Source organism: Ostrea edulis, chromosome 5 (genome assembly GCF_947568905.1).
Source record: "Ostrea edulis chromosome 5, xbOstEdul1.1, whole genome shotgun sequence".
NCBI classification, from domain to species: domain Eukaryota; kingdom Metazoa; phylum Mollusca; class Bivalvia; order Ostreida; family Ostreidae; genus Ostrea; species Ostrea edulis.
Window position 1 is genome coordinate 11,545,193 of NC_079168.1, and position 15,472 is coordinate 11,560,664.

The following is a 15,472-nucleotide window of genomic DNA, read 5'->3' on the forward strand; positions in this document are numbered from 1 at the left end:
GGAATGATATGTGTGTACACTACACGTCTAACACATACATTTTGTACTATAGGAGGAGACCACAGAACAATTACAGTGCAGAACTCTATAGTGAATCAGGTTCTTTTGCAATAACTTGCATCCTGTTGTAAATTTATGCATTATGTTTCCATAACAAGAGAGTGTTATTGAAAATATTTCATCTGCATTTGTTTGCACAGAAATATACATTGTAAATAACACACACACACTATGGAACACATCTGTCACCTGTTAGGGTGTCAGTAATCAATGTATATATTAAAATACCTTCATACAATAAACATACACATTGAAAATGACAACTCTATCCCTGACAGATTCAAAGTTTTAGAGTGATAGACAAAGTGTCACTGTTTCAACAGCAACCAGAGAAGTACTCACCGATTCTACGTCCTTAAGCGCATTAGTGAGATTGTCCATGCAGTGCTGTATAAATTCTGCTTCCTTCTCCAGGTGTCCATTACCGTAGTTGATGTAATAATTGTTGAGGTTCTGTATGGCTGTTATACTGACATCAGTGTTATCAGCCCTCAGAGCAATACTCCAAAGTTGGTCCATACCACACACCTTCAACATGTACAAAATGTATCATTTCTAAAATTCTATAAACTAAACGAGTATTATAATACAGTTCTCATCTTAAAATTCATTCAACATTATTTTAACAATTTTCTCCGTTTAGATCAATCTTCTCCATTTCAATTAGTTTGAAATTCATGGTTTTCAAGTCCATTCAATATAAAAAAAAAAAAAAAAAAATCACTGCAGTTTTAGTTTCAGTCCACAATGAAAATTAAACTTAAATGAAATCAAAACTGCATACAAATCTATTTTATACTGTGGACATGGCTGCAATGACTGCTTTGGATTAAAAACTCAAAAGTACACGGACTATCTTTTAACAATAATCAAACAGAACTAAAGCATATATTGATTTTTAAGGTATACACATGTGCAGTTACTCTGCAACCTCATCATCAAGCCTCTCGCTCTTATGTGAATATAAAGGTACATGTAACCTCCATCATTTATCCCATACCTGATCCTCAGAGAGCTGCTCATCGAAGGAGGAGTTGGCCATGCGAGTGAGATGAGACAGTTGTTGGAACAAATTAAGACCCACCATACTCATTGATTCCGCCTTTAACTGGGGCATCTACAAATCAATATTGATTATTGATTAGCACTTCATGGAAAATACTTTAAGATTTCATAAAAACATAGCATACTCTAGTGCTTGTACATGTATGTGTGGTCACAAACACTTAAACCACCAAGAAAAACTATTCAATACCATTTGTTCGGGACTATCGTTTGGCATGATTTTTCCCCCATACAATTTTACATTATTGAATATTTACATGTACATGAATGTCATCCACTCAAATACATGCATGAAAGTATTTATGAATATTTGTTGGGGATATTTCTTGATCAGTCAGGTGCATCAGTTAGAAAATTAAGATCCAAGCTTGATAAATCTGCAGGTGAATCTTGAGTGTGAAATCAATAAAACAAAATGTTGACCGATACATGCAGTTCTAAAAGCAGTCATTCATAATGAAACATTAAATGTCTGTACCTTTCCTAAGAATATATGTTTGAAAGTTTCCAGACAGAGAGCATGATGATCTTTGCTCTTAGCCTGATTAAGGAACCAGTTTAGGCAGTCGTCAGAGCATTCCTCATCCAAGGCAACACATCGCCATAGTGTGTCCACTTGTTCCAAATTCAAACCTACAGAAAGATAGTCAAGTTTGATATAAATGGCTTCTATGAGATTTACTACACCATGGACATTGATCATGAGCATTCAGGACATAACACATGTATACAGGCCTGATTATGGAATTGGAGTTGTACTGAGTTGAAGGTTAGTATGCAGTATACAGGTCACAGATGGCTACAATTACTCTATTATTAGAATCAACACTACATTAAATCTATGCAGGATATGTATAGTGTACGTACGGAAGCCATCAGGAGACACTATGGAGGAAAACACACAGGTCAAAAACAGCAGCCTCACTTGAATTTCCTCTTTGTGGCTGTACCTAACAAGGAAAATGGATTTAGTGATAGCACAGAAAAACAGACAGTCAACATAGTCATCAAAACAATACTAAAAAGATTTTTCCAATATTTTTTCAAGAAAGGCAGAGTAGTGAAAAATCTCGTTATGAAGGTACAAACATGGGATTTCTCTCTCCAGCTTGGACCTTTTCTGTGTAGTGGACTAGATTTATGAAGAAATGTGACATCATGTTCAATTCTTTTTCTGCCCACCTGTATAAATAAAACAAAACTTCATGATTCACTTAAAATCTCACCGCATTCATGCACTGCAAAGAAATACATGTACAATTACAAGAAAATTTCAAATTACCCATTGTGGGCACAAAACATACGTATATTAATCATTTTATAATCTACTTAATCTTGAAATTTTATCACGAGACTTTGTTGGTTTTTTGTGCTAAATATACATAATGATATATGGTTTTTTGTGCTAAATATACGTAATGATATATGGTTTTTTGTGCTAAATATATGTAATGATATATGGTTTTTTGTGCTAAATATACATAATGATATATGGTTTTCTGAAATATCAAACATCAGATACTCACAGAGTGACGTGATGTGTATCCAACCCGCCTCTGAATTGCTGGAAAGAGCTGAACACTTTTGGTAAGAGTCGCAGAGAAACAACAACTGACCTGAAAAACCAAATATAAAGACAGTGCAACACCTACAGATTTTTTTTTCTGCACATGAAATTGACAACAAGATCATTCCTACATTGTCCACTATATCGTATCATAAAATATCTTTATTTCCCCAAGAAAGAAAAAAATTGAGGACTTACTATTCAATATTTATTTTGGATTTCATTTACTGGATAATTATCGATACCTTCTCAATATTTATTTTGGATTTCATTTACTGTATAACTATCAATACCTTCTCAATATTTATTTTGGATTTTATTTACTGTATAACTATCGATACCTTCTCAATAATTATTTTGGATTTCATTTACTGTATAATTATCAATACCTTTTCAATAATTATTTTGAATTTCATTTACTGTATAACTATCGATACCTTCTCAATAATATTTATTTTGGATTTCATTTACTGTATAACTATCGATACCTTCTCAATAATATTTATTTTGGATTTCATTTACTGTATAACTATCGATACCTTCTCAATAATATTTATTTTGGATTTCATTTACTGTATAACTATCGATACCTTCTCAATATTTATTTTGGATTTCATTTACTGTATAACTATCGATACCTTCTCAATATTTGTTTTGGATTTCATTTACTGTATAACTATCGATACCTTCTCAATAATTATTTTGGATTTCATTTACTGTATAACTATCGATACCTTCTCAATATTTACCTTGGATTTCATTTACTGTATAACTATCGATACCTTCTCAATATTTGTTTTGGATTTCATTTACTGTATAACTATCGATACCTTCTCAATAATTATTTTGGATTTCATTTACTGTATAACTATCGATACCTTCTCAATAATTATTTTGGATTTCATTTACTGTATAACTATCAATACCTTCTCAATATTTATTTTGGATTTCATTTACTGTACAACTATCGATACCGCACTTGTGTGCACATTTAACATTACGACAATTCTCCAAAACTAAATACGTTACCTGTTATGTGCTAAATTTTCTATACATGCTTCAATGAATTTCATTCGAATTCTGCGATCTGTGGAATAACACACCAAAGTACACAGAGCCTTTTCTGCCTCATTAGCCAATCCATCTGGGAGCAAGTTCTGTTCAAAGAAACAAATACCAACTCTAGGCAAAGTTTATTATTGAAAAACACTGAACACACATTAGCTGATGTACCATTTGACCCCAAAGTTGCAGCTGATAAAGGTGTATCAAATGAAAGTTTCCGAGGTAAGCAAGAGTGTGTTTATATTTTCTGACGCAAGTGTGTGTTCATGTTTTCTGAAGCAATTTCCATGTATAAATCAAATTTGTCAATTTTTGACCTAAAATTAGAAAATATTAGAAATTCCATTGAATTTGTGACCCACCTGTGAACTTGGAATAAGTTGTTATAACTGACACTTATTATGAGATACATGTACATGTAGATATGACCTGGATTATATGATAAGGTAATAAATTACTTAGACTTTCAATGAATAACGACACACTGCCACAAAATATTAATTTCTTCAACTACTAATGAAACACTGAACAATAATCTGTGCAAGTTAGTCTTACGCAGGTGTCCTCCTGGACCAGATCCCATAAAAGAGTGCTGCCTTTCTGACACACATTATCAATGGAAAATTCAGAACAGGATGTCAGGCTGGTTTCTTTGGCTGAAGGGCGGTGGTGCAGAACTGAAACAAACATAAATTAATTTGAATGTTTTACTAATTTTGCTTAAAAGAAAATTAAACTTGTAATCTTTATCTAGAGTATATTCACTTACAATCCAAATTTTTGCAATAATAGAAAACAATTTTGGCTTACTAATACAAGAGCGTGTTTGATATTTTTTCTACAAAAGCATGTATTCATTAATTATGTTTATAGGTTAGATATTGTTTACACGCAGTAATGACCAAGCTCCCTCCCATTCAAGTACTGCTATAATCTCTGACCTTTGCCGTGAGGAAGGTGAGTTTGATACATGGAAGCCAAATTGGACAGGTGCTGTTGCATTTGGTGTTGATTATATGGGCCATTAATTCGAGCCAACTCTTCATCACTTATAAAATCCTCCCCTTCAAAGTCTGCCATGTTCTTTTCGGACTTTGTGCTCATTCGAGAGCTATGACAACTCCCCTCACCATCATCAGGAGACATGATGTCATCAACCTCTTCCCTGCAAAACGAGGAAAATTAAAATGAAAACTACTTTATATCCCTAAAAAACTTAAAGGAATAGCATCAACGGAGACAAAATGAAAAGTTCTAGGGTGATTTAAATTAAAGTAAAATTACTAGAATTCAGTCAGGGTCCATTTTTATTTGATTCATGAGATTGACATAAAAATCCATTCAAATCTTCCACAAACACAGATACATAAACAGTGAAGAAAAACTAACACTCCTATCATGAAATCATGACCCCTCAAACATGATTTTTTCTTTTTCTTTTAAAGACCACAAATTTTGTACCCCATCCCTTCAGAGAAATGGATTTTACTACACATGTATCTTACCCCTCTCCCATCGGCTTCTTTTTCCTTTGAGCTGACTGTAGTATCTGAGTGCAGTCGAATATCTCGGTTTCTTGTTCCTTGCTGTGTCCACGTTCAAGTGCATTAGTGAGCGAATCAGACTCGGTCTCTTCAATTTTCTGAAAACAATTAATTTTCTTGATAACATCTTACTCCAGTTCAGTTGGTAATACAATATTTTAAAACTTTAACCACAGAATTTTGCTATCAAATAGTAAAATATAGAGAAATTTATTTTTGATGTTTTTTTAAAAAATGAAAACTGAATCACATATAGAGTATGTTTCTACTGGTTCATGACAAAACCAACAAATTTGCAGGTACGGAAGTTACAAATTTTATGAAATGGTCTAAAAGTACAGTCTTCACAAAAAATATGCCAGGAAAGTTTGCAAGACACTGACCATGATTTTTCAGGTGACATTTTCTTTCATACACATAGCACTGACCTGTTTTGTACCCGAATCCCCTGCTGCTGATTCCTCTGAGCCTTTCTCAGCTGATCCCCCCACTCCTGTGGATTTCGGATCCTCCTCTGTATCCCCCTGTCCTATTTCCTTCCCTCCAACGTCCTTCCTATCTTTTTTCACTGGGCTGTCTTTCAGATCCCCAGCCATTCTCCTCCGCCTCTGCCGGCTGTGTTGCAGCTGTATCTGCCGGCGATGTTCCTGTAAATGGTGCTTCTGTAAGATCTTCTGGGCCATCTGATGACTCATTTTCCCATCATGCAAAGCATCCTCAAACTCCGAGCTCTCCTCACTCTCTTGTGATTGCTGTTGTTGCATGTGTTTCATTTGAACAATCCTAGCTTCCTTCAGGTGCTCCTCCTCTTCCGAGTCTATGAACTCTGAGTCATCTTCCTCCTCCTCTTCCTCTGAGGAGGCCTGGGTCCCCTGGGGATGAAAGCGAGGCCGACCTTTCACGAACCTTCCCTGCCTCTGGACCCCCATCATCCTCTGCTGATTGAGCCCGTTTTGTAATATTTCACCTTCCTCTAACTCTTCTTCCTCACTGGATTCCTCATCAACCTCACTTTCACTGCCATCTGTGTCGTGACCCACATGTGGGACCCTTCTAGGATGAGGAACATGTCTGAAATAGCAAAACATTGCTTACATTTTGTAAAAGATGTTAGCACTTGCACAGAGTATATAAATAATGTGCAAGTACATGTAAAACATATTTACAGTAGACATTCATTATCATCCATGAAATCTACACACCATTAGCAATAATCAGTATCCATACCCTTCAGTCTTTCGTTACCATTACGCAAGTCTCTCCAACGAATGTGCCAATTAAAAAAAAATTCTTTTTAACGAAACCAACTATTATACATTTCATTTTTAATTCGGGAATGGCCAATGGACAATTAGTCTGCAATGATTATTTCCATGATCAAGTTGTCCTACTTCATATACTACCTACATGTATGTGTGTTTTATAAAATCTTAAATTTTCTCCAGAATTATGTATACAATGCAATGCCCCCGTGAGTAGTTCTTAAGCATTATTCCTTTTACATGTATAAATGTAAATTTCTTAGAATCACTACCAACCCATCAAGAAACTGGCCGTTCTTAAAGAACATGTAACATGACATCTCTACAAATGTTGAACACTAAGTCACTGGAAATTTGAAAGACAGGCATCAGATAAGAGCACACAGCTGGATGTACACAGCTGGATTTACAGAGCTGGTTGAAGCCACTCTCCCAAGTATTGCCGACAATGAATGAGATCAGCTGCTATACATCTGAGAAGAGCAATGGTAGGGGAGTGACAGTAGTGTTTAGCAAACATTGTCCATTACATAAATGAGGCTATTTTACTTGTAATGTAAATTTTACAGTAAAATTATATTACACCACGCAGCAGGGTTGAGGTCTAAGGCATGCATGGTTTATAAAACAAAACAAATGCACTACCTTCCACAAATAACTACTTTTGTGAATAAGTATCCTCTTTAATATTCATACATGTACATCAATAATAAAAATTGATGTAAAGGGGATTTTATTTCTACATAATATTTACATGTTAGAGTGTAAAGCAAGCCAAGACAGTCTTATTCCATTATCGAATAAAAATCGACAAAGTCAAATGATTAAATTTCCTATGCAGTATGCAGTGTATTCTGTTTTACACGGCATTCTCCGTTCTAATCATTGAATTCTTTCACATTTGATTATTTCAATAAAACCAAAACAACAATGCAAAAGAATTTCTCATAAAAATTGTTATTTCTACCAAAGTCATCATTTTCACTGAATGTAAGCAATACATGTACATTTGTGGTGGATTTAATTTTATAATGAGATTAATTTTAAAATGAGATTAAAACAACTTCAACATTAATCTACACTCTTATCAGCTCACTTGATCAGCAATAGCTGTGAAACAGATGAGAGGAGGAGGGTTTTTATCTATACAACTTTGTTAACACACGCTTAAAGCTTGTATTAACAAGTAATATCAAAAAACGATTTGAAAAAGGTTTGTTTTTATGTCATGTGACCTTTAAAATGTCATGAAAAGTGAAAGTTATATTTGTTTCGAATGCAAGATTACTGGATATCAATAAAAATCTGTCCGTAATAATACTAGTATAACCTATATAGCGCATCCATTTTCTCACATTATTACCAGTGCGAGATCGACTTTACCCATGTGAGATTTTTCTGTCTTGCACTGCTGCGACGTCATTTGATTGTGACGTCATACATTTTCTATGATTTACGTTACACGGTGAAAATTTACATTACACGGTAAAGTAAAATATTTTGCATCGTTTTCTTTAAATTTTAATGTAGTATAGCTTTCTGGTGGACAACCTTGGTTTTTTTAGCTTACCGTTACAGGGTAAACCGTTTTCAGGTATGCTCTTTCTGCCTATCTAATTAGTTTTTGCATTGAAGTTCAAATGAGTATTTTGATCATTTAGAATTTTCTCAAAGCTCCTCAATTTATGCAATAAACTGTAAGTAAAATGTGAGAAAAATAATCCTTCATAATATACTCGTGTGAGATAGAGAAATTCCACCTCTGCAAAGCCTCGTCCTAGACTGCGAATCTTGTCCCCTCGGTGGAATTTCTCTATCCCACACTCATACTAATGAAGGATTCTATTAATCTTTAACAGTTTTATTTCAAACCGAGTAATATATTTACCGTCCAAATGAACAGCTTTTGTAATACATGTCTATGTCTGCACTTGTACTACTTTGTTGCTACAGACATTGAGTGCAAAAAATGAACAATTGAGTCCACAACAATAAATATCCACTACTCCAAGTTGCTCATAAATCTCGCATGTATATAAAATCCTCAAATGCATATCCAAGTTAGTGTACAGTACTCCACAAATGTTACCTTTCACAGTCAGAATCTGCCTCGCTCCCATCACTGTGAACATGACATTCCTCATCCGAGTCATCTTCATGGTCGCCATGACAACAGTGACCATGGTGATGTTTGTGAATTCTTCCGTGTCTTATGATCAGTTTTTGGACTTTCTTGGGGGATCGGACTTGCACATCTACTAGCTGAAAATATATATCAAATTCACACCAAGATGTCTATTACAAAACATAAAACCTTACACACATGACAAACATACATGTAGTTACATGTATGTATCTACCTGTAGATGTCCTGGTCATCACACACATAACACACATAACACAAAGATTATCTACCTGTAAATGTCCCCTGTCATCAGACACACAACACAAAGATTATCTACCTGTAGATGTCCTGGTCATCACACACATAACACAAAGATTATCTACCTGTAAATGTCCCCTGTCATCAGACACACAACACAAAGATTATCTACCTGTAGATGTCCTGGTCATCACACACATAACACAAAGATTATCTACCTGTAAATGTCCCCTGTCATCAGACACACAACACAAAGATTATCTACCTGTAGATGTCCCTGATCATCACAAGTTCAAGTTCAAGTTCATTTTATTCACTCAAACCACATTATACATGGTACATGAGGTGCATTTAGTAAACATACATTTGAGTAAGAATAAGGTCAAAATATGTACAAATATACAATATACATGTATTGAAAAAGTATTTACAAAATATATTAAGGAGGACAGACTAACTAACAGATAAACATACAGAGTTTTTTAAGTGTTTTAACCTTAGGGCTATTCCAGAAATAAATACATGGGGGGGTCGGGAGGCACCTTTTGTATATACCAAGCACCCATAAAAAAAAATAAAAATTACCCCATGACCCATCAAATTGATAAACTCATTTTACAATGACCCATCTAATAAAAAAAAAAAACTAACCAGACCCACCACAAAAATATTTTTAAAAATGAAAACGGTACAAATCTCGCGAGGTTTTCGGGACAAACATTCTAGTCAATGACGCGGTAATGCCTGTGCGACATTGTATCACAGTAGTTCTGAAGAAACGATGTCACATCAACAATCAAAGGCATCTATGGCGGGAATGTTGGAAAGATTGGGAGTCCAAACGATGCTATTATCATGAAATGGGTATGGATATGTTTTTCCACGAATCGTTCGTCTTCTAATGGAGCCCGCGCCCGGAGGAGGCCTCTATATCACCATCACACCGACTGATAAATATAACGCATCGGTACCCTCGTATAAATCAACTAAGGTTTGCCTATTTTTATTAGAAAACGGAATACCTATTGGTTTCAAAATATTCCCAAAATCGATGAACAGAGTTCGCCGCCATCACGTCCAAAGGGACCCTATTAAACGCGCCTCTAATTTGAAGAGTGCCGTAATGGAAAGTTATGCGCTGCAAAGAGCGACAACTCGAATAGTTCTGTTACTTTCGATTTCGAAAGCAGCATTTCGAAAGCACGTTTTCAATTTTCCTCCGACGTTTTGTAACCAACACGACAAGAGCGACAATAAAAATATTCTGAAAACTCAACACCCACGTGGCACAAAATAAAACAATAGAAACTACCCACTACCCATAATAAATATTTTATTAACAATCCCACCACGGACCAATTAAAATATGAAAAAATACGACCACCCACACAAAAAAATATCATTTGCCGCCCGACCCCCCCATTTGATCATTTCTGGAACAGCCCTTACTGGTTAAAACACACACACACAACACAAAGATTATCTACCTGTAAATGTCCCTGATCATCACACACACAACACAAAGATTATCTACCTGTTAATGTCCCCTGTCATCAGACACACAACACAAAAATTATCTACCTGTAAATGTCCCTCGTCATCACACATAAAACACAAAGATTATCTACCTGTAAATGTCCCTCATCATCAGACACATAACACAAAGATTATGTACCTGTAAATGTCCCTCATCATCACACACACACAACACAAAGATTATCTACCTGTAAATGTCCCTCATCATCAGACACACAACACAGAGATTATCTACCTGTAAATGTCCCTCATCATCACACACACACAACACAAAGATTATCTACCTGTAAATGTCCCTCGTCATCAGACACCTGAATGCTGTCACTGCTGCTCAGCTCATGTTTTCCCACCTTGCCTGCTGATAGATGAATAATGACCGTCATTATTTATATGTATATATGATTTCTTCTAGCCAGATCAAAATTACAGATCAACTTTAAAATATTCAATTTTCACTAGAATTCTTTTGAATGTTTGATTTCTTTCTCTATAGCAGTAATACTGAATATTCACTATTGCGTAAACATGCAGTCTTCGAAATTAAACGGTAGCCCGATGACTGTGGCTAGTAAAATCGGGATGGGGCTAACAAAAATTATTAACGAGCATGCCCAGTGGGTCAGTACATATTTCCGGCGGAGATTATGATTCCGCTATTAGAGTGCGAATCCTGGTAGGAAATCGGTGAAACAACCAGTTCTTACAGAGAAAGAGAAAGTTGGCACTCAGAAGTATGAGGAAACAAAGCGACAAAGAAAATGATCAGTATGTTTGGCAGAAGACCTGCCCCTGGCTTGAATACAATGATGGTCTCCTATTTTGCATCTGGTGCAGAAAGGAAAGCATTGCAAATTGCGAGTTCATGTCCGGCTCAGATAATTCAGAATTGATTCTGTAAGTGAACACAAAAATAGAAAATGGCTTAAGCAGTTTACCCTAAAGTAAAAAACCACAAGCAGCCGCATCAGACGTTTAGAATGTAAGATTATTAGTTGACAACCCGATTTTTTTTTTTTTTTTTTTTTTTTTTTTTTTTTTTTTTTTACTTTTTTAGGATGAGAGTGATGATGAAAAACTAGAAGAATTGAAACATCAGAAGATTCCAAATACTCAACAGCTTCATTTTGCATTATTATTTTCTTGGAATAATGATATTCAATTTAATAAGTATTTTTTTTATAAAACAGGTATAAGATACATGTAGATTTACAAATGTATGTTCAATATTCTCCTCACCAGATACATACACTAATAGTATATGTAATGATCAACTTCAAGCAGGAAAACTCAACTTTGCTCAATTTTATTTCAACCTTCAGGATCTAAGACATTTGAATTGATGCTATGTTTGCGTAATTAAAAACAGAAATACTCGCTGTATAAAGGTGGCTGGTGTTTGTCCTTACCGTGATGAAGTTCATCCTCCTCATGTTGTAGCGAGGCCAGTGTGGCTGGGAGGGGGCCGTGATGGTGACCTGACGACTGGCTGATTGCACATGTGTTCCACACACACTTCACCAGGGCCGAGGCCAGGTACAGCGTCTACAAGACATCAGGTAATACCCCGTTTTCTTACAAGCATCTGTTTAACACAATCCTGATTTAAACAAGTTAAAAAATATTTTGTATATACATATAGAGGTACACGAGTGTAAATATGACAAAGCACTCTGTATATGTACATGTATTTAAACAAGTAAGAGAAATATTAAAAAGTTAGCACAAAAGAAATATTTCACCAGATAATTATCGCACTTATCAATGGCTCTACCAGTCTGTCCATATGCTCAGACTATGTGCAATAACTAGTTATCACCGTATACTTTTATTTCAAATACGAAGATCTGCAATCCTACATAATGCTTCACACTGCTCACAACACCAACAAATATCAGACTAAGCAAACACTGACCGATTCATTGTGAGCCGTCGGTTCTAGGGCAGATACCAGATTTAAGAGGTGCTGCACCGGGTGGAGTTCCAGGTTCTTTATCAGTGGAATCAGGATATCATACACTTGTTTACTGCAGTGCTTTAACTACAACACAACAAGGCCATTCATAATAACATCTTGTGCTATAACCATCATAAAGTTTGATCTGACAGCCGATTTCTTGCGTGAATAACAGCAGGAATATCTTTATTTTGTTACAAAATCAAGAGGCAGTTTATCTAACAAACCCTTTTAGAAAACAAAACAACACTACATGAAAAATACATTCAAAAGTACAGAGCATTTCCTTGATCAGGAATATTTCTATCAATGATATACATGTACCTTAATCTTTGAAAGATTTATATGTAGCAAAAATAAGAACTGGGGGTTACTTTAACAACGTTACATTTCATACTGTACAACTGGGTCCTGCACTATAAATAAAGAGATGTATAAATGTATGAATATGTAAACACCTGTACGAACTTACCTGACTTGAGGCCCATATACAGTCAATATGATCATTTGTTATCTTTCCTTCCACAGCTAGCAGGTTTAATATCAACTGGCTTTGTTTTATTATCTGTTGACATGATTTTAAAAACAGTCAATATTTCATAAAGGCAGGCAAGTGGCAGAATCAAATTGCATATTTCACAGGATCTTGAACAATTCTTGTTTGTCAGTTTTGCATAAACATACATGTTTTCTTTCATGAAATAATTATCAATATTACTTTCAATAAAACAACAATCAATAACTCTTTGATGATAACTGTACAATATTATCTTGTGAGGAACGGTTTTCGTTATCATTTGTTAACATGCAGTTTACAAAATGTTTGATACTCAATCTTGATGACATTATTCTTAAAGCATGTGTACCTCAATGTGAAGATTTGGACCAAAGATGTGTTCAATGATTTTATTGTCCAATAGCCATTGTGACAACTGGTGTCCCACCCTCTCCACATAGCTACAATAAAAGTCCAAACATTTCATCAACAAATAATGTTAAAAATCTGCAATACATATTATGTACAGTATTTGTAAAAGGGGGGTGGGGTTCAATTCAATGCCATGGAATGTTCTTTTATCTTAGATAATGCACATAACATAAAAAAAAAAGTTCTTCTTATATATAATTTTTTAAGGGGGTGGGGATTTACAATACAGCTGCAGAAAACATCAACGAAAGCCAAGAATGACAATGTCGAGAAGTCTAGTACAGGATGTTTGAATCTACACATAATTCTCAAATCCAAACTGGACAAGAACAAACCTTTCAGTGTCCATCAGGGTTTCATTGTTACAACTTTCATTGTACAGGTTAATTTGATTCTGAAAAAAGAGCAAAACATTTTTCTAGTTAGTGATCTTATATAATGTTATATTTTTTTTTTATTAAACCTGCGACACTTTCCGAGTATCAAAGACAAGTAGAGAAGTTTTGAAAAAATTTAAGAAAGGACAATAGTTTTTTTGTATATACATGTAGTGCCTGTGTACAATAGGTCAAGACCTGACGGTTGAAAACGACGAGGTCAATAAATTCACCAACAAAAATTTTCTGTTGTTATACTATCTCTTTTTCTTTTACGATAATAAGCCATGTCCTACATTGATTTGGGCTTTATTCTTTTACGATAATAAGCCATGTCCTACATTGATTTGGGCTTTATTCTTTTACGATAATAAGCCATGTCCTACATTGATTTGGGCTTTATTCTTTTACGATAATAAGCCATGTCCTACATTGATTTGGGTTTTATTCTTTTACGATAATAAGCCACGTCCTACATTGATTTGGGCTTTATTCTTTTACGATAATAAGCCACGTCCTACATTGATTTGGGCTTTATTCTTTTACGATAATAAGCCACGTCCTACATTGATTTGGGCTTTATTCTTTTACGATAATAAGCCACGTCCTACATTGATTTGGGCTTTATTCTTTTACGATAATAAGCCACGTCCTACATTGATTTGGGCTTTATTCTTTTACGATAATAAGCCACGTCCTACATTGATTTGGGCTTTATTCTTTTACGATAATAAGCCACGTCCTACACTGATTTGGGCTTTATTCTTTTACGATAATAAGCCACGTCCTACATTGATTTGGGCTTTATTCTTTTACGATAATAAGCCATGTCATACATTGATTTGGGCTATTCCTGCCAGCCTTATGGTCAGGGTGGAACAGGTGAAGTATTTGAAGGCCAGATCTAGACCCTCCTTGTCAAACTGGAAGTGAGTTTCCAGTGGTTCCTTCACAGCAGCCCACATCAGCTCTGTCATATTCCGGTTCCCAGCCATTCTGAGGTCTTTATCAGACAATTTGCACATGTACCTACAAAATCATGGCAATACTGACCATTTGATCTCATTTCTTAAAAATCTTCATATCTGGGCTTTGACTTAAATTAAAAATGGTTTATAATGATCATAAAATAACAAAAGCATGATAGAGATTTATAGTGACAACACATTCAAAATATTAAATAACAACCTGATATCAATTCTAAACTGTGTCTAATACAAAATATTAAATAACAACCTGATATCAATTCTAAACTGTGTCTAATACTCACTTTTTATTTATTATTATCATTATTTTTAAATGCATGTGTATATCATTTAGAATAATACAAAGAATCACTCTATACGATTTATGTGTTCATCATTTATCAAACCTTATTACAACAGTTCACAGAAGGACAATGTATTGTAGATTACAAACCTTATGACTACAGTTCTCAGAGGGACAATATATTGTAGATTACAAACCTTATTACTACAGTTCACAGAAGGACAATATATTGTAGATTACAAACCTTATGACTACAGTTCTCAGAGGGACAATGTATTGCATCACTGTAGGGATGTTCATCCAAAGCCGCAACTGAAAGATAAAACATCACTGTATCAGTAAATATGTGTACGTCACTGTATCAGTAAATATGTGTACGTCACTGTATCAGTAAATATGTGTACGTCACTGTATCAGTAAATATGTGTACGTCACTGTATCAGTAAATATGTGTACGTCACT

The 15,472-nt window shown here is 34.9% G+C and overlaps 1 protein-coding gene across 11 annotated transcripts in view; it reads right to left on the reverse strand.

Moving 5' to 3' along the window:
- Positions 1-15,472, reverse strand: part of LOC125650705 (ubiquitin carboxyl-terminal hydrolase 34-like) — a 67,588-nt gene that overhangs the window by 44,202 nt on the left and 7,914 nt on the right. For 6 of the 11 annotated variants that reach the window (XM_056166660.1, XM_056166659.1, XM_056166656.1 and 3 more), the window contains 20 exons: positions 15,255-15,322; positions 14,578-14,770; positions 13,700-13,758; positions 13,303-13,393; positions 12,909-13,001; positions 12,395-12,520; positions 11,889-12,024; positions 10,767-10,840; positions 8,653-8,825; positions 5,730-6,372; positions 5,263-5,399; positions 4,699-4,922; positions 4,313-4,434; positions 3,722-3,849; positions 2,652-2,741; positions 2,215-2,307; positions 1,993-2,075; positions 1,604-1,758; positions 1,061-1,177; positions 403-588 (listed from right to left, as the gene is read on the reverse strand). In XM_056166660.1, coding sequence (XP_056022635.1) covers positions 403-588; positions 1,061-1,177; positions 1,604-1,758; positions 1,993-2,075; positions 2,215-2,307; positions 2,652-2,741; positions 3,722-3,849; positions 4,313-4,434; positions 4,699-4,922; positions 5,263-5,399; positions 5,730-6,372; positions 8,653-8,825; positions 10,767-10,840; positions 11,889-12,024; positions 12,395-12,520; positions 12,909-13,001; positions 13,303-13,393; positions 13,700-13,758; positions 14,578-14,770; positions 15,255-15,322 — 2,991 coding nt within the window. Of the gene's footprint in view, positions 1-402; positions 589-1,060; positions 1,178-1,603; positions 1,759-1,992; positions 2,076-2,214; positions 2,308-2,651; positions 2,742-3,721; positions 3,850-4,312; positions 4,435-4,698; positions 4,923-5,262; positions 5,400-5,729; positions 6,373-8,652; positions 8,826-10,527; positions 10,570-10,766; positions 10,841-11,888; positions 12,025-12,394; positions 12,521-12,908; positions 13,002-13,302; positions 13,394-13,699; positions 13,759-14,037; positions 14,044-14,577; positions 14,771-15,160; positions 15,184-15,254; positions 15,323-15,472 lie in introns of those variants that run through there. The other 5 variants (XM_056166661.1, XM_056166658.1, XM_056166663.1 and 2 more) reach the window with 4 other exon arrangements.